The sequence below is a fragment of the Panthera tigris genome, chromosome D1 (assembly GCF_018350195.1).
Source record: "Panthera tigris isolate Pti1 chromosome D1, P.tigris_Pti1_mat1.1, whole genome shotgun sequence".
NCBI lineage: Eukaryota > Metazoa > Chordata > Mammalia > Carnivora > Felidae > Panthera > Panthera tigris.
In genome coordinates this window covers 59798286-59821156 of record NC_056669.1, presented here as the reverse complement: position 1 = coordinate 59821156, position 22871 = coordinate 59798286, and the positions used below count along the sequence as shown (strand labels likewise).

Below are 22871 nucleotides of genomic sequence, written 5' to 3'. Positions count from 1 at the left end.
GTCATCCTGTGTCGTCAGGTGACCTTCCAGTCACCAGCGGGAGAGGACAAGCAGAGATTATCCCAAAGACTCCCTTTCCTCAGGACTTCAGAGCAGTGTTGTGAGCCTGTCTTTGTGAGGTTGTTGGGGGTAGGGATGGATGTGACTCTCTCAGGAACTCCCTGAGAAATGAAGACACGGGGGCACATTTGGGTACTGGGTGGGTTTTGAAAGTCTGTTACCATACATATGCGACTGTAGGACAGCTACAGTGTGCCCCCCCCAAAATAATCCCATTCCCCTCTGAGCCCAGAAGCCTCACTCACTTATCTCCCCAGAAAAATTCTGTGTGTGTGTGTGTTTGTGTTTGCTCTAGACCCAGAGTCTGAGTGGTGAATCTACAGGGAATAGAAACCGATAGGAGTACCTTCATTCCTGAAGCTTAGGAGATTTTGATAAAAACCTCTCTCTTTCCATTTACACCAAAGAGTCAGGTTGAGACACACAAACTGAGGATTCACACAGAGTTTGTGCAGCAGCAGAACTTCCTGGCTGCAGAGGAACAGAGACAGCTACAGAAACTAGAGATGGAGGACAAGGAGCAGCTGAGAATCCTGGGCGAGAGGGAGGCCACACTGGTCCAGAAGAGCCAGGCCCTGCAGGAGCTGGTCGTGGAGCTGGAGAAGAGGAGCAGGGGCTCAGCCCTGGAGCTGCTGCAGGTGAGCCATCCCCCTCCCTGAGGTTCAAGGAACAACTGAAAAAAGGCTAAACCCGGTCCCTGGAATATTCCCAAACTGGAATTCAGACCCATGCTTGGTTTGCACTCAAGTCATGGGAAAGGTGCAGAGTTAGGAGGAAATATTCCATCCAGCAATTCAAAGAACCAGCCATCCCAGGTAAGTGCCTGCTCTGACACCTTCCAGGTTCATGACCTTGAGAAAGTTCCATAACTTTTTTGAGTATCAGGTTTCTCCTATGTTAAATGTATACTATAATGTTACATATCTCAAGGGATTTTTGTGAGGATTAAATGAGAGAAACCACAAAAACTTTTACGTGAGCATTTGACCATGAGCAGGTTTTCATAAATGTAACTAAAGACAGTGCCCTGGAAATTAAGAGACAGTAGCCCATCCCCAGCCCTGCCACCAATTCGCTCCATAATTCTAGGTTAAGTCCCTTCCTTTTCCTAGATCTAATGTCTCCATCTGTGGAACAAGGGGAGGGAGTGGACTGAATAATAAGGATCCCCCAGTGTTAGTCATAAATGTACCCTCTTCCCACTTTCTGCTGCTTCTGTGAACTACCCAAACCTGTTGGCATATGTTTGTTCTTTACAACTCACTCTTTCACTGAAGAAATTTAGCTTAACAGGAAATTTGTCCTAAGCAATAGGAGCCAAGAAATCCTGTGTTGATAGGTTACTGATTTTTTCTAATTTTGTAACCACCGCCGATTCTTAAATGGCACATAGTATCTGCCTCTGTGTACTCAGGCTGTCACAGCAATACAGTGAGTTGGATGTCGTTATCCCCATTTCATAGATGAGAAAACAGAGGGGCAGAGATGTTGAGAAACTTAGACACTACAGCTAAATAACTTGACCAAGTTCACCCAAATAGTAAGTGGCAGAGCTGAAATTAAAATGAGCACATAACTATTTTTTAAACACTCATTGATGTGTGTGCTACTTAAAATCCTCTCGCATCCCTTAATGTGTTTGCCTCGTTTGGGGAAACTATTGACTAGCGGGTCTCTAAAGTCCCCTCTGCTCTAACCTTATACAGTTTTTCTCTTCCCAAACTTGCCAGTGTCTCTGTCAGATGTGGTCATGAAGCCAATTTTTTTGTTTAGTTTGGTTTGTGCAGAAAGGCTTCCTGGATTGGCTTGACTTGGTAGGCCCTCTTCTCATTGTCTAAGTCTTGCTTCTGCCCAACACTGAGCCACACTTTCTAATGCACTTTTGACTGGGCCTAGGAGTGTGCCAATTCCTGGGTAAGGGTTCCCAAGCCCTGCAACAGCATATTCTCAAGTGATTTGATTTCACATACATATGAGAAGGCAGCATTAACTCCAACATAGGACAGAGCCTTTCCTTCCCCCAAATGCAAGCCTGCAAATGAGATAGAGCAGTTTCTGTGCATCCTGACTTGGCCATTCTTTCCCTGTGACTGCCTCTGGGACTCAGCCAGGCTGGGCTACTTGTTCCTTTCCACTCTTCTTCCAGGAATCGGGGCTTTCTAATTTGTCCTCTGAATCAGAGTCCTTAAATTGGTCATCCTTCTCTTAGCTATAGGTCACACCCATGGTGGTTACCCTGGTTACCCCACAAGCATCCACACCCCTTCTGCTTCAAGCTGGTCAGAAATGTCTTTCAGGCATTGGCCCCAGAGGAATGGGGTAAAGCAGTGTCTTGTGGGTCTTGGGGGCTGGGGGGCATCACCCAACCCACAGAAATGAGGTCTAATGGTAAACCAGTGAGTCCAGAATTTACACACTCTCTTTTCTCCTCAGGAGGTGAAAAGTGTCCTGGGAAGGTAAGGAGTTTTCTTTGTAAGAGGAAGGGGCAGGGGGTTGCCTGGGTGGCTCAGTGGGTTAAGTGTCCAGCTTTGGCTCAGGTCATGATCTTGTGGTTTGTGGGTTCGAGCCCCACATTGGGCTCTGTGCTGACAGCTCAGAGCCTGGAACCCGCTTTGAATTCTTTATCTCCCTCTCTCTCTGCCCCTCCCCCACTCACACTCTGTCTCTCACCCTTTCAAAAATAAACATTAAAAAAAAAGGAGGGGGTGGTAGGAAGCACATATACCTGTGGAAGAGGTTTTTGAGTTAGAAAAACATGCACTCATTTTTCCCCCCATTCTCGTCCCTATTCTCAAATACCCAAACCTCCATAAAATATTTTCTGTTGTGAAGCTAATTAACAGACATCTTGGTGAGCTGCCGAAAGTAATTAGACTATATCATCCTTACAAAGTGAAGCCCCAACCAACAGGGAAATTTCTATTAAGTTCTGAGTCTACAGCCAGTTATGAATCTCCTAGAAAGAGCCAGAGAGTAAGACCCATGATATGGGGAGACGCCTTGAGGTTCCTTACAGAAGTGATTCCATCTGTATTAGATGCCTTGTGATAAAATGAAACAGTGTAAAACAGTGAGTGCCTGTTGACCTCAGGCTTGGAGAGGAGATACAAACTATCCATAGCTGCAGGGGCTGTGTAACCAGTAAGGCCTAGAAAGGAACTAAATCCTACCTCCTTTTGCCTCCCACCCCCACCCCCAGGGATCCCAGCAAAGGAGGTTTTTGTAAATTTGCATTGAGTTAAATTTTCATCCACAAGGGAGGTTATATAGTGTCAGGGTTCAGGAGGGTGAGGTGGGAGTTGGGGACAGGGTCTGTAACTCTGTTTGCCTCAGGAGTGAGTGTTGGAACCTGAAGAATCTGGACATCACCCCTCCAGACCTGAGGAGTGTGTGCCTCGTGCCAGGGCTGAAAAGGATGCTGAGGACTTATGGAGGTGAGGCGACCACCAAGAGACTGGGACTGGGGAACAGAAGTGGGTGATGAGGAAGCAGAGTCCCAGAGTCAGGGAGAGAGAGCAGGTCAGGGTAGGTGAGGCAGGGACAGGTAGAGAAGGTGTTTCCCTCAACGGTCAGGCCTGGCTGGGGGTCATTTCCTTCCACAGTGAGGCTCACAGATACCTCCTTATCCACAGCCCCTCATCCTCATCCCCAACCAGAGATACCAGGTTCCTGATTCCCCACACTCTCCCAGCCTGACTCTGGTCCCCTCTCTGCAGTAAACATCACTCTGGATCCATACACAGCCAATCCGTGGCTCATCCTGTCAGAGGATCGGAGACAAGTGAGGCTTGGAGACAGCCGGCAGGAAGTGCCTGAAAATGAGGGCAGATTTGACACTTATCCCATGGTCCTGGGTGCCCAGTTCTTTGACTCTGGAAAGGTTTACTGGGAGGTAGATGTGACAGGAAAGGAGGCCTGGGACCTGGGTGTTTGTAGAGACTCTGTGCGGAGGAAAGGGCATTTTTTGCTCAGCCCCCAAAATGGCTTCTGGACAATTTGGCTGTGGAACAAACAAAAATATGAGGCTGGCACCAGCCCCCAGACTCCCCTCCACCTTCGGGTGCCTCCGTGCCAAGTTGGGATCTTCCTTGACTATGAGGCCAGCACTGTCTCCTTCTACAACATCACTGACCACGGCTCCCTCATCTACGCTTTCTCCGAATGTGCCTTCGCTGGACCTCTGCGGCCCTTCTTCAGTACTGGTTTTAATGATGAAGGAAGTAACTCAGCCCCTCTTGTCCTCCGTCCATTGGGGGTGGGTTGGTAGGGATCCTCTGACCACTGGTAGCACCCCCTCTGTGGGTGCCCTTCTCAGCCACTGACCCTGCCTCATCTCCGCATGAACTCTGAACCACTTTGTCTCTGCAGACCTGTCAGGACACCAGCAAGCAGACTTTGGCAGGGACTTCACTGAAAATTTATGTCAGATGACCTTCACCATCAGCGTCCCTCCCTAGATTGCTTTATAATTCCCTCTATGAAACAAACTAATTGGCCCAAATCTTCTGGATCAACCAAAACATGTTTCTTTCTTCTTTATGTGACTCAAGTCTCATTTTCTCCTCTCCATCACTAGGCCTTTAGTCAGATCTCGGTTATTTACCTTTGCAGAGTTTGCAAAGGGGCTTCCTTTGTACGTGGGGCCTCAATCTAACCCATTCGATCCTTGTTCTCATATACATCTAGGATTATTGTTCCAATGTACACACATATAAGTGGCTCCACAACACCTATAGAAAAACAGCCATACTTTGAAAATAAAGACTGAATGATCCAGACCTTAGACTTCCACGTTACGTATCCAGCCTGCTGTACTCCCCATCCCTGCCATGCTCTCCCAACCACATCTTGTTGATATTGGAGTTGGTTAAGGGGCGCATCAATCTAAATCGAAGGGGTAATGGTTTTTTGATAGGTGAGCTTGTCTAGGCTATAAGCCGTCAGGTTTTCAATCACTAATCTAGATATTGCTGTGAAGGTATTTTGTAGGTGTTATTAAAAGTCCATAATCATTTGACTTTAACGGAGATTGTCCTGGATAAATTGGGTGGGTCTAATCCAATCAAGTGAAAGACCTTAAAAGCAGAACTGAAGCTTCACTGAAGATAATCCATCTATGAGTAGCAGCTTCAGCTCCTGCCAGAGTTCCAGCCTGCCCCTCCTAATGGCCTGCCCTGCAGATTTAGGTCCTGCCTTGCCAGCCCCCACAATTGTATAAATGCAATAAGTCTCTGCATGTCTCCTACTAGTTCTGCTTCTTTGGTTGAACCTGAATGATGTGAAGGCCAGGACTCAGGTAATGGCATCACCTGGTGACAGCAAACACTTTCTTGAATTTAAGCTCTTAAGGTTGGAATGAAGCTCTACACCCAAGCAATAGCAGGCTGTGAGAGAACCACTATTCTTCAAGCACAATACTATTCTTCAAGACAAATAGATTCTATTTGTCTAAAATAGAATCTCAGGGGGAGGCGGGGAAGATGACAGAGTAGGAAGACCCTAAACTCGCTTCATCCCATAGATACAACTAGATAACACCCACATCAGCATAAATAACCCAGAAAATGACCCAAAGCCTGGCAGAACAAACTCCACAACTAAAGGCAGAGAAGAGGCCACACTGAAGAGGGTAGAAAGGGTGGAGATCAGTCAGGAGATAGATGGAAAGCTGGGCCCTCCACAGGAAGAAGGGAGCCAGTGGCACAGAGAAGGGCAAGAAGCAGCCTCTACCACACTAGGAAACCTGCACAGGGAAAACAAATTCCCATAACCTTTGGCTTTGAAAACCAGAGGAGTTGAATTTCATTAAGTTCTTACAACCAGTGGGACTTAAAGCCTAGCATTTTACAAATCAGCTGACTTAGCTTTGGGAGAGACAATAGGAAGCTGAGTGCCCGCCTTAAAGAGACAGTGGGACAAACAGCCCTCAAAAATACAGCATAGAAGTAGCAGTTTGAAAAACATCTGGGGCATATGGAAGGGAGACTTACTCCTCTCAGAGCCTGTACCTGAAGAGCAGGGTATGCTGAGGGACTCATCCAGAAGACACCATTCACCAGCACATCTCTCTCCCACAATGCCCAGAATAAACATGGCAATCTACAAGAAACAACATGATGCCAACACTCATTACCTAACTTGCTTATACCAAGTCCCACCCACCCACATAGCAGTGGGTCTGTCCTTTCCAGTCATGCTTGCCTCAGTCCCAGCGCTGCTGTCCCCTCCCCCAGAAGACCAGTGCAAACTGTACCAATACTACAGCCCCCAACCATGCACATTGTGCAGCCTTGGTCCTTGAGGCAGATGCAGCAGGCCCCCTCCTGAGGAAACGAAGCACACACCTTGTTAAAATTGCTTGTTTCACCCACCTGCTTTGCAGATCAGCTCCTACTGACCTGGTACCAGCAGCTGCAGTGGTAGCAAGTCTCATTTCATAAGCAGACCATGGTGCACCCTGTTAAACCATGGGCCCTACCCTGACCAGCCTGGTTTCAGAGGTGTCAGCAGGTCCCCTCTTGCTGGCATGCAAACCTTGCAGGCACAGCGCAGTCCACCTCCTCCAATATGCTCTTTGCCAGAGGCCATTCAAACCGGGACCACAAGCCTGACCACATGACTCCAAAGTGACTCCTTTCCTGGGTTGAGGGGAAGACAACCACATAATGTCAGTACAAAGGGTGCCCCAGCAGTGGGCTGGGGGAAGACATCTGGTCTGACAGCAGGCCGTGCCCAATAACAAAAATTTCTCAGGAACAACACAGGAAAGGCACCTTGGTGCTACTGCATCTCTGGCAAATGTATGATCTAACTCCAGATGAAGGAGGCTCCCAGCTGGTCTAGTAACACCACAGAGACAAAACACTGCCCACGATAGGCAGAGAAAACCACTGGAGACAACTGGACTAAAGGAAAAAGCATCTAAGACACAACAGCAGGGCATGTGCACACACATAGGAGATACTTCTGAAGTGCCAGATTCTGGTGAACAGGGGACACTGCATTACAGGGTACTACAAGACCTCTCCTTCACATGGCTGTTACTTTCCAGAGAAGGAGACATAGCTGACTGTCCTAACACACAGAAACAGAGTAAGACAAAATGAAGAGACAGAAGAATATGTCCCAAATGGAAGAACAGGACAAAACCACAGCAAGAGACCTAAACAAAACAGATATATATGCCTGATCGGGGATTTAAAGATACTGGACTTGAGAAAAGAGTGGGGAACATCAAAGATACCCTTAATAGTGAGATAAAGAACCAATCAGAAAAGAACACAATACAAATTTTAAATACACTAGATGGAATAAATAGCAGGCTAAGAGAGCAGAAGAATGAATTAGTGACCCGGAGGACAGAGTAATGGAAAGTAATCAAGCTGAACAGATGATAGGGAAAAAATTAAAATGCAAAATGAGAATAGACTTAGGGAACTCAGTGAGTCCATCAAGCGTAATAACATTTGCGTTATAAGGATCCCAGAAGAGGAAGAAGAAAAGAGAGAAGAGAGCAGAAAATTTATTTGAAGAAATAATAGCTAAAAATGTCCCTAATCTGGAAAAGGAAACAAATCCATATTCAGGACAGAGGTCCCCCAATAAAATCAACCCAAGGAGGTCCACATGAGGACACATAGTAATTAAAATGGCAAAAAGTAGTGATAAGGAGACAATTTTAAAAGCAGCAAGATAAAAGAAGACAGTTAAATACAAGAGAAAACCCATAAGGCTATATGTATATTTTTCACCAGAAACTTTGTGGGCCAGAAAGGAGTGGAATGATAAATTCAGAGTGCTGAAAGGAAAAAATCTGCAGCCAAGAATATTCTATCCAGCAAGGCTATCATTCAGAATAGAAGGAGAAAGAGTTTCCCAGACAAACAAACACTAAACCACTAAACTAGCCCTCCAAGAAATGTTAAAGGGGACTCTTTAAAAGGAAAGGAAAGACCATAAATAAGAGTAAGAAAAGTAGGAAGGACAAAAGCAGTAAAAATGAGTATATCTGTAAAAAAACAGCAACAGACTCACAAAATAAAAAAATGTATGACACCATTACCTAAAACATGGGGGAGAAGAGTAAAGAATGAGTCCAATCTTAAGCAACCATCAACTTAATATAGACTGCTATATGCAGATGTTACATACACAAACCAAAAATCAGTAATAAACATGCAAAAAATAATAATAAAGGAATCCAAGTATATCACTAAAGAAAGCCAGCAAACAATGAGAGAAGAGAGCAAGAGAAGAAAGGATCAGAGAAGAGCTACAAAAACAACCACAAAACAAGTTTTAAAAAGTGGCAATAAATACATATGTATTAATAATTATTTTGAATATAAATGAACTAAATGCTCCAATAAAAAGACATAGGGTGACAGAGTGAATTAAAAAAACAAGACCCATCTATATGCTACCTACAGGAGACCCATTCCAGACCTAAAGACACATGCAAATTGAAAGTGAGGGGATGGAGAAACATTTATCATGCAAACAGATATGAAAAAGAAAGGTAAGGTAGCAATATTTGGACAAAATAGACATATTTTGGGACATATCACAAAACAAAATCAACAAGAAACAATGGCTTTGAATGACTCACTAGACCAGATAGATTTAGCAGATATATTCAGAACATTCCATCCTAAAACAGCAGAATACACATTCTTTTCAAGTGCAAATGGAACATTCTCCAGAATAGATCACATATTAGGCCATAAAACAAGTCTCAACAAATTCAGAATATCAAAGTCCTACCATCTATTTTGACCACAACATTATGAAACTGGAAATCAACCACAAGAAAAAAAATCTGGAAAGGGCACAAATACATGGAGGTTAAATAACATGCTACTAAACTATGAATAGGTCAACCAAGAGATCAAAGAAGAAATAGAAAACTACATGGAGAGAAATGAAAATAAAAACCCAACAGCTCAAAACCTTTGAGATACAGCAAAAGTTCTGAGGGAAACTTATAGCAATAAAGGCCCATCTCAAAAGCAAGAAAAATCTCAAATAAGCAACCTAACCTTACACCTAAAGGAGCTAGAAAAACAACAACAATAAAACCAGTAATAAAGGATATAGAAACAAACACAATAGAACAGATCAAAGAAACCAGGAGCTTTGTTCTTTGAAAAATCAAAATTGATAAACCTCTAGCCAGACTCATCAAAAAAAAAAAAAAAAAAAGAGTACTCAAATAAAATCACAAGAGAAATAACAACCAACATCACAGAAACACAAAGGATTATAACAATATGAAAAATTATATGCCAACAAGACAACCTAAAAGAGATGGATAAATAACTAGAAACATATAACCTACCAAAACTAAAGCAGGAAGAAACACAAAATCTGAACATACTGATTACCAGCAAGGAACCTGAATCAGTAATCAAAAAAAACCTCAACAAACAAAAGTTCAGGTCCAGATGGCTTCACAGATAAATTCTACCAAACACTTAGAGTCAATATCTATTCTCAAACTTAAAAAAAAAAAAAAAAAAAAAAAAAAAGAAGAGGAAGTAAAACTTCCAAATTCATTCAATGAGCCCAGCATTACCCTGATGCCAAAACCAGATAAAAACCCCACAAGAAAAGAGAACTACAGGCCAATATCCCTGATGAGCATAAATGCAAAAATCCTCAACAAAATATTACCAAACTGAATCCATCAATACATTTTTAAAAAGCATTTAGCACAATCAAGTTAAATTTTTTCTCTGGATGCAAGGGTGCTACAGTATCTACACATCAATCAACATGATACATCACATCAACAAGAGAAAGGATTAAAACCGTATGATCATTTCAATAAATGCAGAAAAAGCATTTGACAAAGTGCAACCTCCATTCATGATAGAAACATTCAACAAAATAATTTTAGAGGGAACATATCTCAACATAATAAAGGCCTTATATAAAAAAAACCACAGCTAACATCATCCTTCCTGGGGAAAAAGTGAGAGATTTTACCCTAAGGTCAGGAACAAGACAAAGATGTATGTCCACTCCCACCACTTTTATTCAACATAGTACTAGAAGTTCTAGCCACAACAATCAAACAACAAAAAGGCAACCCAATTGATAAGGAAGAAGTAAAACTTTCACTATTGCAGCTGACATGATACTATGTATAGAAAACCCTAAAGACTCCACCAAAAAGAAACCTGCTAGAACTGATAATTCAATAAGGTTACACCATACAAAATCAACATGGAAATCTGTTGCATTTCTGTACACCAACAATGAAGCAGCAGAAAGAGAAATTAAGAAAACAATTCCATTTACAATTGCACCAAAACAATAAAATACCTAGGAATAAAAATAACCAAAGAGGTGAAAGACCTGTACTCTGAAAACTATAAAAAATTGTTGAAAGAAATTCAAAACAACACCAAGAAATGGAAAGACACTCTATGCTCATGGGTTAGAACAAATATTGTTCAAATGTCTATACTACCCAGAACAATCGACACATTTAATGCAATCCCAATCAAAATAGCATTTTTCACAGAACTAGAACAAACAATCCTAAAATTTGTATGGAACCACAAAGGACCTTGAATAGCCAAAGCAATCTTGAAAAATAAAATCAGAGGCATCACAATTCCAGACTTCAAGTTCTATTACAAAGTGGTAATAATTAAAACAGTATGATACTGACATAAAAATAGATGCATTGATCAGTGGACTAGAATAGAAAACCTAGAAATAAAACCACAATTATATTATCAGTTAATCTTTGACAAAGGAAGAATGAATATCCAATGAGAAAACGTATCTTCAACAAATGATGATTGGAAAACTGGACAGTAACATGCAAAAGAATGAAACTAGACTACTTTCTTTCACCATACACAAAAATTAGCTCAAAATGGTTTAATAGACCTAAATGTGTGGCCTGAAACCATAAATATCCTACAAGAGGACACAAGCAGTAACCTATTGACATAGGCCATAGAAACTTTTTTCTAGGTATGCCTCCTGAGACAAGGAAAACAAAAGCAAAAATAAACTATTGGGGCTACATCAAAATAAAAAGCTCTGCTTAACAAAGGAAATAACCTAAAACTAAAAGACAACCTACTGAATGAGAAAAGATATTTTCAAATGACATATCCAATAAAGAATTAGTATCCAAAATATATTAAAAACTTACACAATTTAACATACACAAGAAAAAACCCAAATCATCTAGTTAAAAATGGGCAGAAGATATTAAGAGACATTTCTCCAAAGAAGACGTAGATGGCCAACAGACATATGAAAAGGTTCTCAACATCACTGATCATCAGGGAAATACAAATCAAAACCACAATGAGATATCATCTCACACCTGTCAGAATAGCTAAAAGCAAAAACTCAAGAAACAAGTGTTGGTAAGTATGTAGAGAAAAAGGAACCCTCATGTACTGTTGGTGGGAATGCAAGCTGGGCATCCACAGTGGAAAACAGTATGGAGATTCCTCAAAACATTAAAAATAGAGCTATCCTACTATCCAGTAATTGCTGTACTGGATATTTACCCAAAAAAACATGAAAATACTAATCCGATGGGATATATGTACCCCTATATATTTATTGCAGCTTATTTACAATAGTCAAATTATGGAAGCAGCCCAAGTGTAATTGATAAATCAATGGATAATAAGATGTGGTGTGTATATATATAGGAATATGTATATTTTATTATATGTATATAATGGAATATTACTCAGCCATAATAAAGAATGAAAATTTGCCATTTGCAACAGCATGGATAGCACTAGAGAATATAATGATAAGTGGAATAAGCCAGTCAGAGAAAAACAAATACCATATGATTTCATTAAAATGTGGAATTTAAGAAACAAATAAAGAGAGACAAAAGAGAGACTCATCACTATAGAAAACAAACATATGGTTACCACAGGGGAGGTGGGTGGAGGAATGGATGAGACAGGTGAAGGGGATTAAAAGTACACTCACCTTGATGAGCACCGAGTAACGTAAGGAACTGTTGAATCACTATATGGTACACCTGAAACTAATGGAACACTGTATGTTAGCTACACTGGAATTAAAAATTTTTTAATAAAATAGAATCTCACATTTCCTTCAGGAAATCTGCTAGTCTTTAGTAAATCTGCTATCCACTTCATGAAATGTAGATACTGTACAAAGATATCAGCGACCTTAAAATTTAGTGATGAGTTATTTGTAAGTATGAGTAATGGTCTGTCTTAACACTGGACAGAAGGTACTTTGAAGAAAAGATAAAGAGAACAAAATCCTCAGGCGAGATGGCAACATTGCAGAGCTAAATCAATATAAGTTGACAAAATTAATCATGCTTTGGTTGATAAACTGAAGGAAGAAAAGGAGAGCTAAGTTCTCTATGAATGGGGATATAACTGGGGAATGGTTGGATTCTGCATGTCAAGGTTATAGAGAAATTTTTTTAAGGGTGAATTATAAAATATACTTTTCTGCTTCTGTGTCTCTGCTTTGGAGTTGACCAATGTAAATGATGATTTGTTCCCTTTAATTGATACACTTATGGGAGAAAGCTATCATGATATAAACTTAAATACTCTCATTTCTCAAAATCTGAATTCCTTGGCATATCAGGTTACTCCAATACTTGGAGATGTCTATTACACAGATGACATACTACCATCGCTTTGGTCCCCACTGAAAGAAATTAAGTGGTAAAGATAATAGTATCTTGATTTCTATCCCCATCGGTAATTACTAACAAGTGATCTGTATACCGCACAGATCACACAAAATTCTCTTGAGAAATGAAGATTCTACCAGCACCAATTCCAGTTATGATTAATATTTTCCTTTAAAATGCAAATAAGGCCTGTTAACTTTTGTGATCTCCTTTGATTCCATAACTTCTTTTTGAATTAGAAGAGGCAGAAATTATTGCACTACATTTTGAAAGATAAGCTAAGGTAGAAGTTAAAAACTTATCCACTGCTTACTCTATGTCATGCATATCAAGATCCTGTTTATATTTTTAGTTCTATCACAGCCCTATGATAAAGGTATAATCAGGGAATTTAGAGATTGTGGTGCCCATCCCTTTATGAAACTATGTATTTATATTTAATTTTTTCCAGTTTTATTGTGGTATAAGTGACATAAAAACTGTATACACTTAAGATGTACACTTAAATATATATGCATATTTTGTAAAATGATTACCACAATGAAGCTAATTGACAGATTCCTTGCCTCACATAGTTACCTTTTGTATATGTATAGTGAGAACACTTAATATCAACTCTCAGTATATATTAACTATAGTCATCATACTGTACATTAGATCCTCAGAACTTATAACTGAAAGTTTGTAACCTTCAACCAATACCTATTTCCCCCACCCCTGTGCCCCTGGAAACCACCATTCTACTCTCTGCTTCTGGAAGTTTGAGGTTTTTAGATCCCATCTATAAGAGAGCACACAGTCTTTGTTTTTCTATATCTGGCTTATTTCACTTGGTATAGTGTCCTCCAGGTTCATCCATGTTATCACAAATAGCAGGCTTTTCTTTTTATGGTTGAATAATATTCCATTGTATATATGTACCACATTTTTTTATCCAGATTTATTAAGGTATAATTGACATAGAACATTTTGTAAGTTTAAGGTATACAACATAATGATTTGACACATTTATATTGCAAAATGATTACCACACAATAAAGTTTGTTACCCCATCCACCACCTCATGTAGTTAAATTTTTCTGTGTGTGTGGTAGGAACTGTTAAGATATACTCTCTTAGAGACTTTCAAATATGCAATACAGTATTAACTGTAGTCATCATGTAGTACATTACATTCCTAGAACTGATTCATTGCATAACTGGAAGTTGTACACTTTGACAACCTTCATCCCTTTCTCCCATCCCCCACTACTCATCTCTAGCAACCATCAAACTGTTCTGTTTCTATGAGTTCAGTTTTAGATTCCACATACAAGTGAGCTCATATAGTATTTGTCTTTCTCTGTCTGACTTATTTTACTTAGCTTAATGTCTTCAGGATTCATCCATGTTGTCACAGATGGCAGGATTTCCTTTTTACGTCTGAATAGTATTCCAGTGTGTGTGTGTGTGTGTGTGTGTGTGTGTGTGTGTGTGTGTGTACGCGCGCGCGCCCCACATTTTTTTTTTTCATCTGTCAGTGGACACATAGGTTGTTTCCATGTCTTGTCTATTATAAATAATGCTGCCATGAACATGAGGGGGTACAGACATCTCTTCAAGATAGTGATTTCATTTCCTTCATATATATACCCAGAAGTGGAATTTCTGGACAATATGGCAGTTCTAGTTTTCAGTTTTTGAGGAACCTCCACACTATTTTCCTTAATAGCTCTACCAATTTACATTCCTACCAACAGTGCACAAGGGTTCCTTTTTCTCCACATCCTCATCAACATATATTATCTCTTTTTGATAATAGCTATGCTAAAATGTGTGAGGTGAAGTTTCATTGTGGCTTTGATTTGCATTTCCCTGATAATTAGTGATGTTGAGAACTTTTTCACATACCTGTTGGCCATTTGTATGTCTTCTCTGGAAAAAAAAAAGTTTATTCAGGTCCTTTTCCCATATTTAAGCCAGGTTATTTGTTCCTTTACTATTGAGTTTTGTTATTGAGTTATATGGATTTCTTATATATTTTGGCTATTTACCCCTTATCAGATAATGATTTGCAAATATTTTCTCCCATTCCATATGTTGCCTATTTGTTCTGTTGAGTGCTTTCTTTGCTGTGCAGAAGCTTTTTGGTTTGATGTAGTCCCGCTTGTTTATTTTGCTTTTATTGCCTGTACTTTTGATATCATATCCAAAAAACCTCATGCTCTTTTCTAAACATTACCTTATAAAGGCAACATGACAATCTATCTTTCAAAGTCATGATAAATCCATTTGTTCACAGTCAGTAGAACCCTTAGTTAATAAGTTTCTACAAAATAGGGAAAGAAAATGTGAGACACCATAGTGGTGAACATACCACCAGATCAGTCACACAGACTCAACATGTTTCTACTGTGAAGACAGAGTACTGACCACACACTCTCGAATCTGCCTGGTCTTGACCCCATAAATGATAGGGTTCAGCATGGGAGGGGCTAATGTGCAGATATTGGCCAGCAGAATGTGAGTATGGAGGGGAACATGATGCCCAAACCTCTGGGTAATTACAGTAAAAATGCCAGGCAAATAGAACATGGAAATGACCCCAAGGTGGGAGCCACATGTGCCTAGAGCCTTTTGCCGAGCTCCTCGGGAAGGGAGGTGGAAGACTGCATTGAGGATGAGGGTATACGAAACCAAGATGAGCAAGGCATCTGGCATTACAGTAGAGAGAAGAACAGACAAGCCATACCAGACATTGACACGAATATCAGCACAAGCAAACTTGGCAACAGCCATGTGCTCACAGTAGGTATGTGGTAACACATTGCTATGGCAGAAAGGCAGTCTCTTCACCAGGAACACATCTGGGAGTATCACAGAGAAGCTTCTCAGGACCACAGCCAGACCAACCTTTATGATTACTGCATGACTGAGCACTGTAGTATATCGCAGTGGGTCACAGATGGCCACATAGCGGTCAAATGCCATGGCCAACAGAATCCCTGATTCAGCAATGAAGGTGGCATGGATGAAGAAGATTTGAGTGATGCAGCCATCAAGGGAGATCTCCCCAGCATGAAACCAGAATATGGCCAGGGCTTTGGGCACAGTGGTAGTGGACAGGATGAGGTCAGCCACAGCTAGCATGCAGAGAAAGAGGTACATGGGTTCATGGAGGCTGCGTTCAGTAATGATGATGAAGACAAGGAGGCTATTCCCAAGGACAGCAACCAGGTAGGAAATAAAGAAGGGAAGAGAAATCCATATGTGCTGGTCTTCCAGGCCAGGGATGCCCCGCAGAATGAAGAGTGAGTGGCTGGCACCAGTGTGGTTAGGGGTTGCCATTCCCAGGACAAGTCACCTAGATGTTGGTGTATAAGATTTGCAGTCACTTCTATCTTGCCAAAAAAGGTGAAAAGGGTTGAAGTAAGGGAGGTAGGACTAGATCATTTGTCACTGGATGAGCAGTGGAAAGAATCCTGGTCAGAAAGTCAGGAAACATGGGTTAAAACTCTTTGACATTCTATTTACTATTTGATCTCAGTAAAATACTTCCCTGCTCTGGATCTCTCTCTTATCACCTTAAATCTAATGTTGGGGAGAAGCTGGATTAGATCATCTGTAAGAGAGTTGTTCCAGCTCTAGAACACCATAGATCTTAGTCTGAGGTTGTTATAAATAGTTAAGAGCTGTGAAAAACAAACACTGCCATTTCTACTTTGACCATCTGAATGTGATATGTATCTCAAAACCAGTCACTGAGTTGACTATAATTTAATAAGCCTTACTGAGCACCTACCATGGCTCCTAGAGGACCTACCTGGAGGAGAAAATTAAGCAAAATATCTAAATGATAAGGACAATGTAAAGGAAAAGTTAAACACAATGAGCTGTGGAAACATGGAGAGCTTCCCGGAAGTTCAGAAAAGATTTTCTAAAAGTGCCACCCTAAGTTGAACCTTGAAGAAGAAGTAAGGTTTTGCCAAGTCAAGTCACGTGAGGAGGGAATAACATGAACAAAGTCACAGAAATCTGAAAGGATATAGATTATGGAGGAAAATTATAATGATTCAGGGTTACTGTAGCAAAGAGGGCTTCACACAAAATGGTAGAAAATAATGTCACGCAGTGAGGTAGGGGCCAAATCACTGAGGATTTTGAGTATAAGTGTAAGAAGTTTAGAATTCATGTTGAAGCAGTGAGAGCCACTGAAGGATTTGTAGTAAGAGAATGGCATGATGAAGTTGGCATTTTAGGTAGCTCTCTCACTCTTGCAATATTGTGTAAGATGGATGGGGAATGGAGGAGGCAGGTTGGAAAATGGAGACAGATCAGTTAGGAGGGGCTCTGTACTAAGGACTGCATGTGCACTGTTTTAATCACCACAGAGTGAGATAATTGTAGTCATTTCCCTCATTTTACTGATAAGGGAGCAAACAGAGCTTGGAGGATTTAAGTAGTGCCCTACCCAAGGTCACCTGGCTAGTAAATGGTGGAGCTAGAATTTGCCTACATACACCATCTCCGAATCACTTCATACATGCCTTATTCTACGCTGGTCCCCTTCATCAGATAATTGTGATTTCCTGATTCCTGACCTAAGGAGAAAAAACAATAAAAACATCCATTTTTCATTCCCTTAACCTCTTCACCCTCACTCTGCCATCTACAAATTTATTTATATTTGAATCAATTTGTCTCTTTTTCTCCAATTCAAGACTCAACCCTCCATCTGTCTCCATCTGCACACTGAACCCCAACCTTCTCGTTAAGTACCTCTTCCTACTAATCTGTCACTCTAGTGACTTCAATCTCTCTTTCTCTCTCTCTCTGTTGGCTCCTTCTCCTTCATCTGTATATATGATCAATGGTCTCTTCCCCCTTCACTTTGGTTTCACAGAACGGATATGCTTTCTTTCTTCTATCTTTTTACCATCCTTTAATCTTTACCCAAACCACTTTACCTACAACACAAATATGATGCTGAAGCTTCTAAATAATGCTTCTAAATAATGCTGCTGAAGCTTCTCTAAAATAATCTATCATAGCATGCTTGCCAAATCTAAATTAATTTTAGGTTTAAATTAAGTGCCAGATTAATTTCTCATTATTAGGAATCTCCAATTTCCATTATTAATACTTTTGTGTGATAATAGCAACCATTAAATGCCTACTGTTAGATATGTTATTTCTAATAATCACACCAAACCTATGAAATTGAACATATCACTAGTTCATGCATGAAGAAATTGACTCTCAGATAAGTAAATACCCAAAGTCAAACACCTTGTTCGTAGATAAGCTGATATTTGAATCCAAAAGTATTAGCATCAAAGCTTCCATTAGCTTTAAAAACTTCCATTTTGTTATGTTGACTCTACACCACCTTTCCTTGGCTTCCTCCCTACTCCCTTCAATTCTCCTATATATTCCACAATATCTAAGACATGTAAGACAATGTATCATAGGACAAACAAGAGATTGAGGATTTAGAGTCTGACCTACCTGGGTTCAATTCCAGTTCTGCTTGCTACAAATCCACATACAAATACACAATCTTCCATTCAGATGCATATTATCACATACATTCATTTATACAGTCACCACACACATATTCACTCATAAAAATTTTGATGAAGATCTACACACACATTTTCACTATTCATACAAACAGCCCTTCACTGTGAACACATTCACGCACACATGCTCACTCACATACACTTTTAAACTTTCCTTCACATAATAGCCACCCAAATCCATACACAGTCATTAACCAGTCAAACTCACTGTCACAGAGACAAGTTATGACTTACTTAAGTCATAAATTTGCCTATCTTCATTCAGCACACTGATTCTCCTCTTCTTGAATCAGTTTCTTCCAGGAGATGAAGCTTCCAGAGGCTATTCCACTCTTACCCCTGTCTCCAGCCTTACAGCCCCCTTATCCCTGCCATAAGGGACTCTCATAGAAATGCAACTCATAGGACAACACCCCTGCTTCACCAGTTCCACTCTTGATTTACCCAAACATGAGTCAGAGATATAAAATATCAATTCTGGTTGGCACGTTATACCAGGGCTCATCAAACTGCAGCCTGTGGGCCAAATCTGTCTACCACCTGCTTTTTTTTTATGGGTAAAATTTTATTGGAATACACCCATTCCCCATATCTACTAGGACTGCTTTTTTGGGACAGAGTAGTTGCAACAGAGACCATTTCTGAAGCTTAACACTTTTACTCTTGCCCTTTACAAAAAAATTTTGCCAGCTCCTGCTTTAGAATAACCTTGTCATATAACTCACTATTTAGCAAGGCCACAGAAGGAAAGGCAGTTTTCCCAAGTTCACAAAAGAAATGAGTCAAGAAGGTCTCATGCCTCTCCTTCCACTAGTGTTTCCACTATGCCACAAAGCATCCAGGGGAACATTTTTGTCTGTCCTCTCAGGGAATGGTGAATTTTTGTCTGCTCTCTCAAGGAATGGAGAATTCCAAATATAGTGCCTAAAGAGTTACCAAATGATGAAGGCAATCTATTATTGTCCCCCATGTCTCTCATCAGTAATTCAGTGTTTTCCACCTTCTTTATCCCCACCCTCAGCCAGACCCCACCATTGATGCCCATGGACAGAAGGGCCCAGAAAGTCACCAACCTATCCTGGTCAGTACCAACCTACTCTCTCCTCACCCCAAACTCTCCATCACAGCCATCAGGAACCACAGACTGGAGTTATGCCCCTGCCTGGATTGCAGGGTATTCTCACAACAAGCAGACTGTATGCAGTGGCTAAGGGATTAAGTTGGAGGAGGAATTGCAGGGTAAATTATTCTTTCTCTGAGCATCTTTGGGGACCATGGACTTATTCATGTGACTTTCTTCTCCCCTAGGATCTCCTCTACTGCCAGTGACATAACAATAAGCCCTGAACCCTTCCTTGTCTGAAGACAAGGAAGAGCTGCATGAGCTTGACAGGAGAGGAGGTGGAAGAGAGGTTTTAGATTGGAGAGGTGAGGGTAGAGGACAGAAGTGTGGAAGGGACTTTCATCAAGGCTCCACACGTCACTCCAGCTCACCCTCTTCAACCCTGACTTCCAGAAGGCACAGAAGCATATTAGGAGCTGGAATTCTAAAGATTCTCCCAAACATTCATTTACTCCTTCACCACCCATTCAACCAACTATGTTCACCACACCACGATAAAATGTTAATAAAATCAAATCCACTGAAAATGTATTAATATTGTTTTGTGTACAGGACTAATACTTTCATTCCATCATGCAAGGGACTTAATGGAACATTTTCATTGATAACCCTCTAAGATTTTTTTCTTCCCTATTCATGGATTTATTTATCGTTGAGATCAAACTGTGCATGTGGTATACTTTTTTATTTAATTTCATAATATAGGAATTTCCAATTAACAATTGGTAATAAATGTTCCCAGTTGTAACAAACGTTCTGTAAACCATGTAGCTCCTTTAATTCAGCTGCATGTGTCTCCTGTCTGATGCAATGACACATAGTTAGTAATCTATAAATATTTCTTTAAAAATTTGAGTGACTAAATATTATACCTTGGTGACATACAATACATTTAACCATTTCACTTATTGAATATTTATAAAGTTTCTGTTTTTCTCTGTTGAAATTGTTCTGCAATGAACATATATATGTATAAATTTGTATATGTGTTCTGGATTATTTCACTTAAATATTTGATATTTCAAAGAAGGAAATTATTATGGCAATGTTTCTATTTCCATGTAGTATTTTTTATTGTTGATAGAAATTTTTCTTGAATAATTTTGTTCCCAGCTAGTGCTCATTCACTTTAGTGTAGGAGCTAATGCTGCTTTGAGATTTATGTTATCTGTCTTCTCCTATTCCTCAAGGCTATCTGAAGGTCCCCTGGATTCCCTCACAAACAAATGCATGGAAGTCTTACACTTGTATCATAAAGACTTCCATGTCCATCTGGAAAACTTCTTCACCTCGTCCCATTGATTCCATTTCCTCCTCTGATCTCAGTTGAATTTCCCTTCACTCTGCCTTCGTTATGCACTCCCATAGTCACATCCTTTCTCCACTTCCAAGTATACTAATTCAAACATCCCACTGCCTAGCCACACAATTACTTGCCCAAGCATATGCTGACTGTATCTGCTTCCTAACCTCACCAAAACAGCTAATCTATTAATACCACAAGTTCCTTTCTAAATCTTCAGCCCACTCTGTATGATTTCCATTCTTAATTAACTTTTAGATTCTATGCCCTTTTTATGATAGCTTTATGTATGTTCAAATCCTTAAAATTGTTTTCTCCATTCTATCTAGTCCATCTCAACATTAATATAAACTGAAACAAGAACATAATTGGGTAGTCACCTGGAGAACAAAATGGTGCCCCTAAAATGATTACCAACATAGACTATTAGCAGGGTCCAGCAAGCTTACACATTGCCTCAAGTTAGCTCACTCTCCCACTCTGCCTAATTAACACTTCATATGTACACCCTATTCAAACCTCCAATCTTGATTCCAGAACCTAGCTCTTTACTCTTGGAAGAGAACCTTGTCTACTAAATCAGAATCAATCAGTTGGAAACTCACACAAATTCAAAACACTGGATATAAAAACATATCTGCATCTGCTCCTACCCACTCCTGCTTCCTCCTTATAGGAGGAACTGTCTGTCCTGTCAAGGAATAATCCATTTGTTCTCTGGACACCTAAGAAAGACTAGCCCGAACAGGCACAACCATGGACCTCTAAAGTATTATTTAGGGCTAAAATTTGCAGTATATGTACTATCTAGGAAAAAACAATGTGAGAAATCTGGTGTGAAGAATCCATTGACATGGCAGAAAAGCATATGAGAAGATAATCAACATCATCATATTTCATTTAAAAATTGCAGATCAAAAAACAACAATGAGGTACCACTATATACCTATTAGAATGGCTAAAATTCAATACACTGACAACACCAAATGTTGGCGAGGATGTGAATCAACAAGACCCTCATTCAGTGCTGGTGGGAATGCACAATGGTACAACCACTTAGGAAAACAGTTTGGCAGTTCCTTACAAAGCTAAGCATACACTTACTATACAGTCATGCTCCTTAGTATTAACCCAAAGGAGCTGAAAACTTATGTCCACACAAACGCCTGCATACAGATGTTATAGAAGCTTTATTCATAATTGTCAAAACTTGGAAGCAGCCAAAATATCTCTGAACAGGTGAATGGATAAGCAAACTCTAGTATATCCATACAATGGAGTATTACTCAGCAATAAAAAGAAACAAGATATCATGCACTCACCAGACATGAAGGAATTTTAAGTGCATAACACTAAGGGAAAGAGGCAGCACGTAAAGGTTACACACTGTATAATTCCAAACTTATGTCATTCTGGCAAAGGCAAAACCATGGAGACAGTAAAAAACATCAGTGTTTTCCAGGAGTTCAAGGAGAGAAAGAGAAGGACAAATAGGAGATATGTGAGCATTGAAAATACTCTGTATGATACTATAAGGGTGGATACATGTCGGTATACATTTTTCAAAACCCATAGAATTGTACAACACAAAGAGCATGCCATAATGTAAACTTTGGACTCTTATTAATAATAATGTATCAGTATTGGTTCGGTAGTTGTAACAAATATACCACACAAATGCAAGATGCTAAAAATAAGAGAAACTCTCTGAGCAAGACTGGGGGGGGATAAAGATGTATTTGGGAACACTGTACTCTCCACTCAATTTTTCTATAAGCCTAAAACTAGTCTAAAAAAAAATAATATCTATTGGGGCACCTGGCTGGCTCAGTTGGTTAAGTGTCTGAGTTTCACTCAAGTCATAATCTCGCGATTTGTAAGTTCAAGTCCTGCATCTGGGCTCCGTGCTGACAGCTCAGAGCCAGAGCCTACTTCGGATCCTGTGTCTCCCTCTTTCTCTGTCCCTCCCCCACACTCTCTCTTTCTCTCTCAAAAATAAACATTAAAAATATTTTAATAATATTTATTAATTTTCAATGCAATCCTTGAAATAAAAAAACATCCAGCAGATTGGTTAGATAGCTTATTAAATAGAGCTAAAAAGATCATTAGAAACTTGGAGATAGAAACAAAGAGATGCATAAAGACAAG

General features: G+C 40.1%; 2 protein-coding genes across 6 annotated transcripts in view; one reads left to right on the top strand and one right to left on the bottom strand.

Moving 5' to 3' along the window:
• Positions 1-5080, top strand: part of TRIM21 (tripartite motif containing 21) — a 145997-nt gene extending 140917 nt beyond the window's left edge. For all 5 annotated transcript variants that reach the window (XM_042957958.1, XM_042957960.1, XM_042957959.1 and 2 more), the window contains 4 exons: positions 468-698; positions 2494-2516; positions 3394-3494; positions 3777-5080. In XM_042957958.1, the coding sequence (XP_042813892.1) occupies positions 468-698; positions 2494-2516; positions 3394-3494; positions 3777-4327 (906 nt within the window). In that variant the 3' untranslated portion in view covers positions 4328-5080. The remainder of the gene's footprint in view (positions 1-467; positions 699-2493; positions 2517-3393; positions 3495-3776) is intronic.
• Positions 5081-15121: 10041 nt separating this feature from the next.
• Positions 15122-16060, bottom strand: LOC102952182 (olfactory receptor 52B4-like). Its single transcript, XM_007089360.1, has one exon. It carries the CDS (start codon positions 16058-16060, stop codon positions 15122-15124), a length of 939 nt encoding a protein of 312 aa, XP_007089422.1.
• Positions 16061-22871: the final 6811 nt, after the last annotated feature.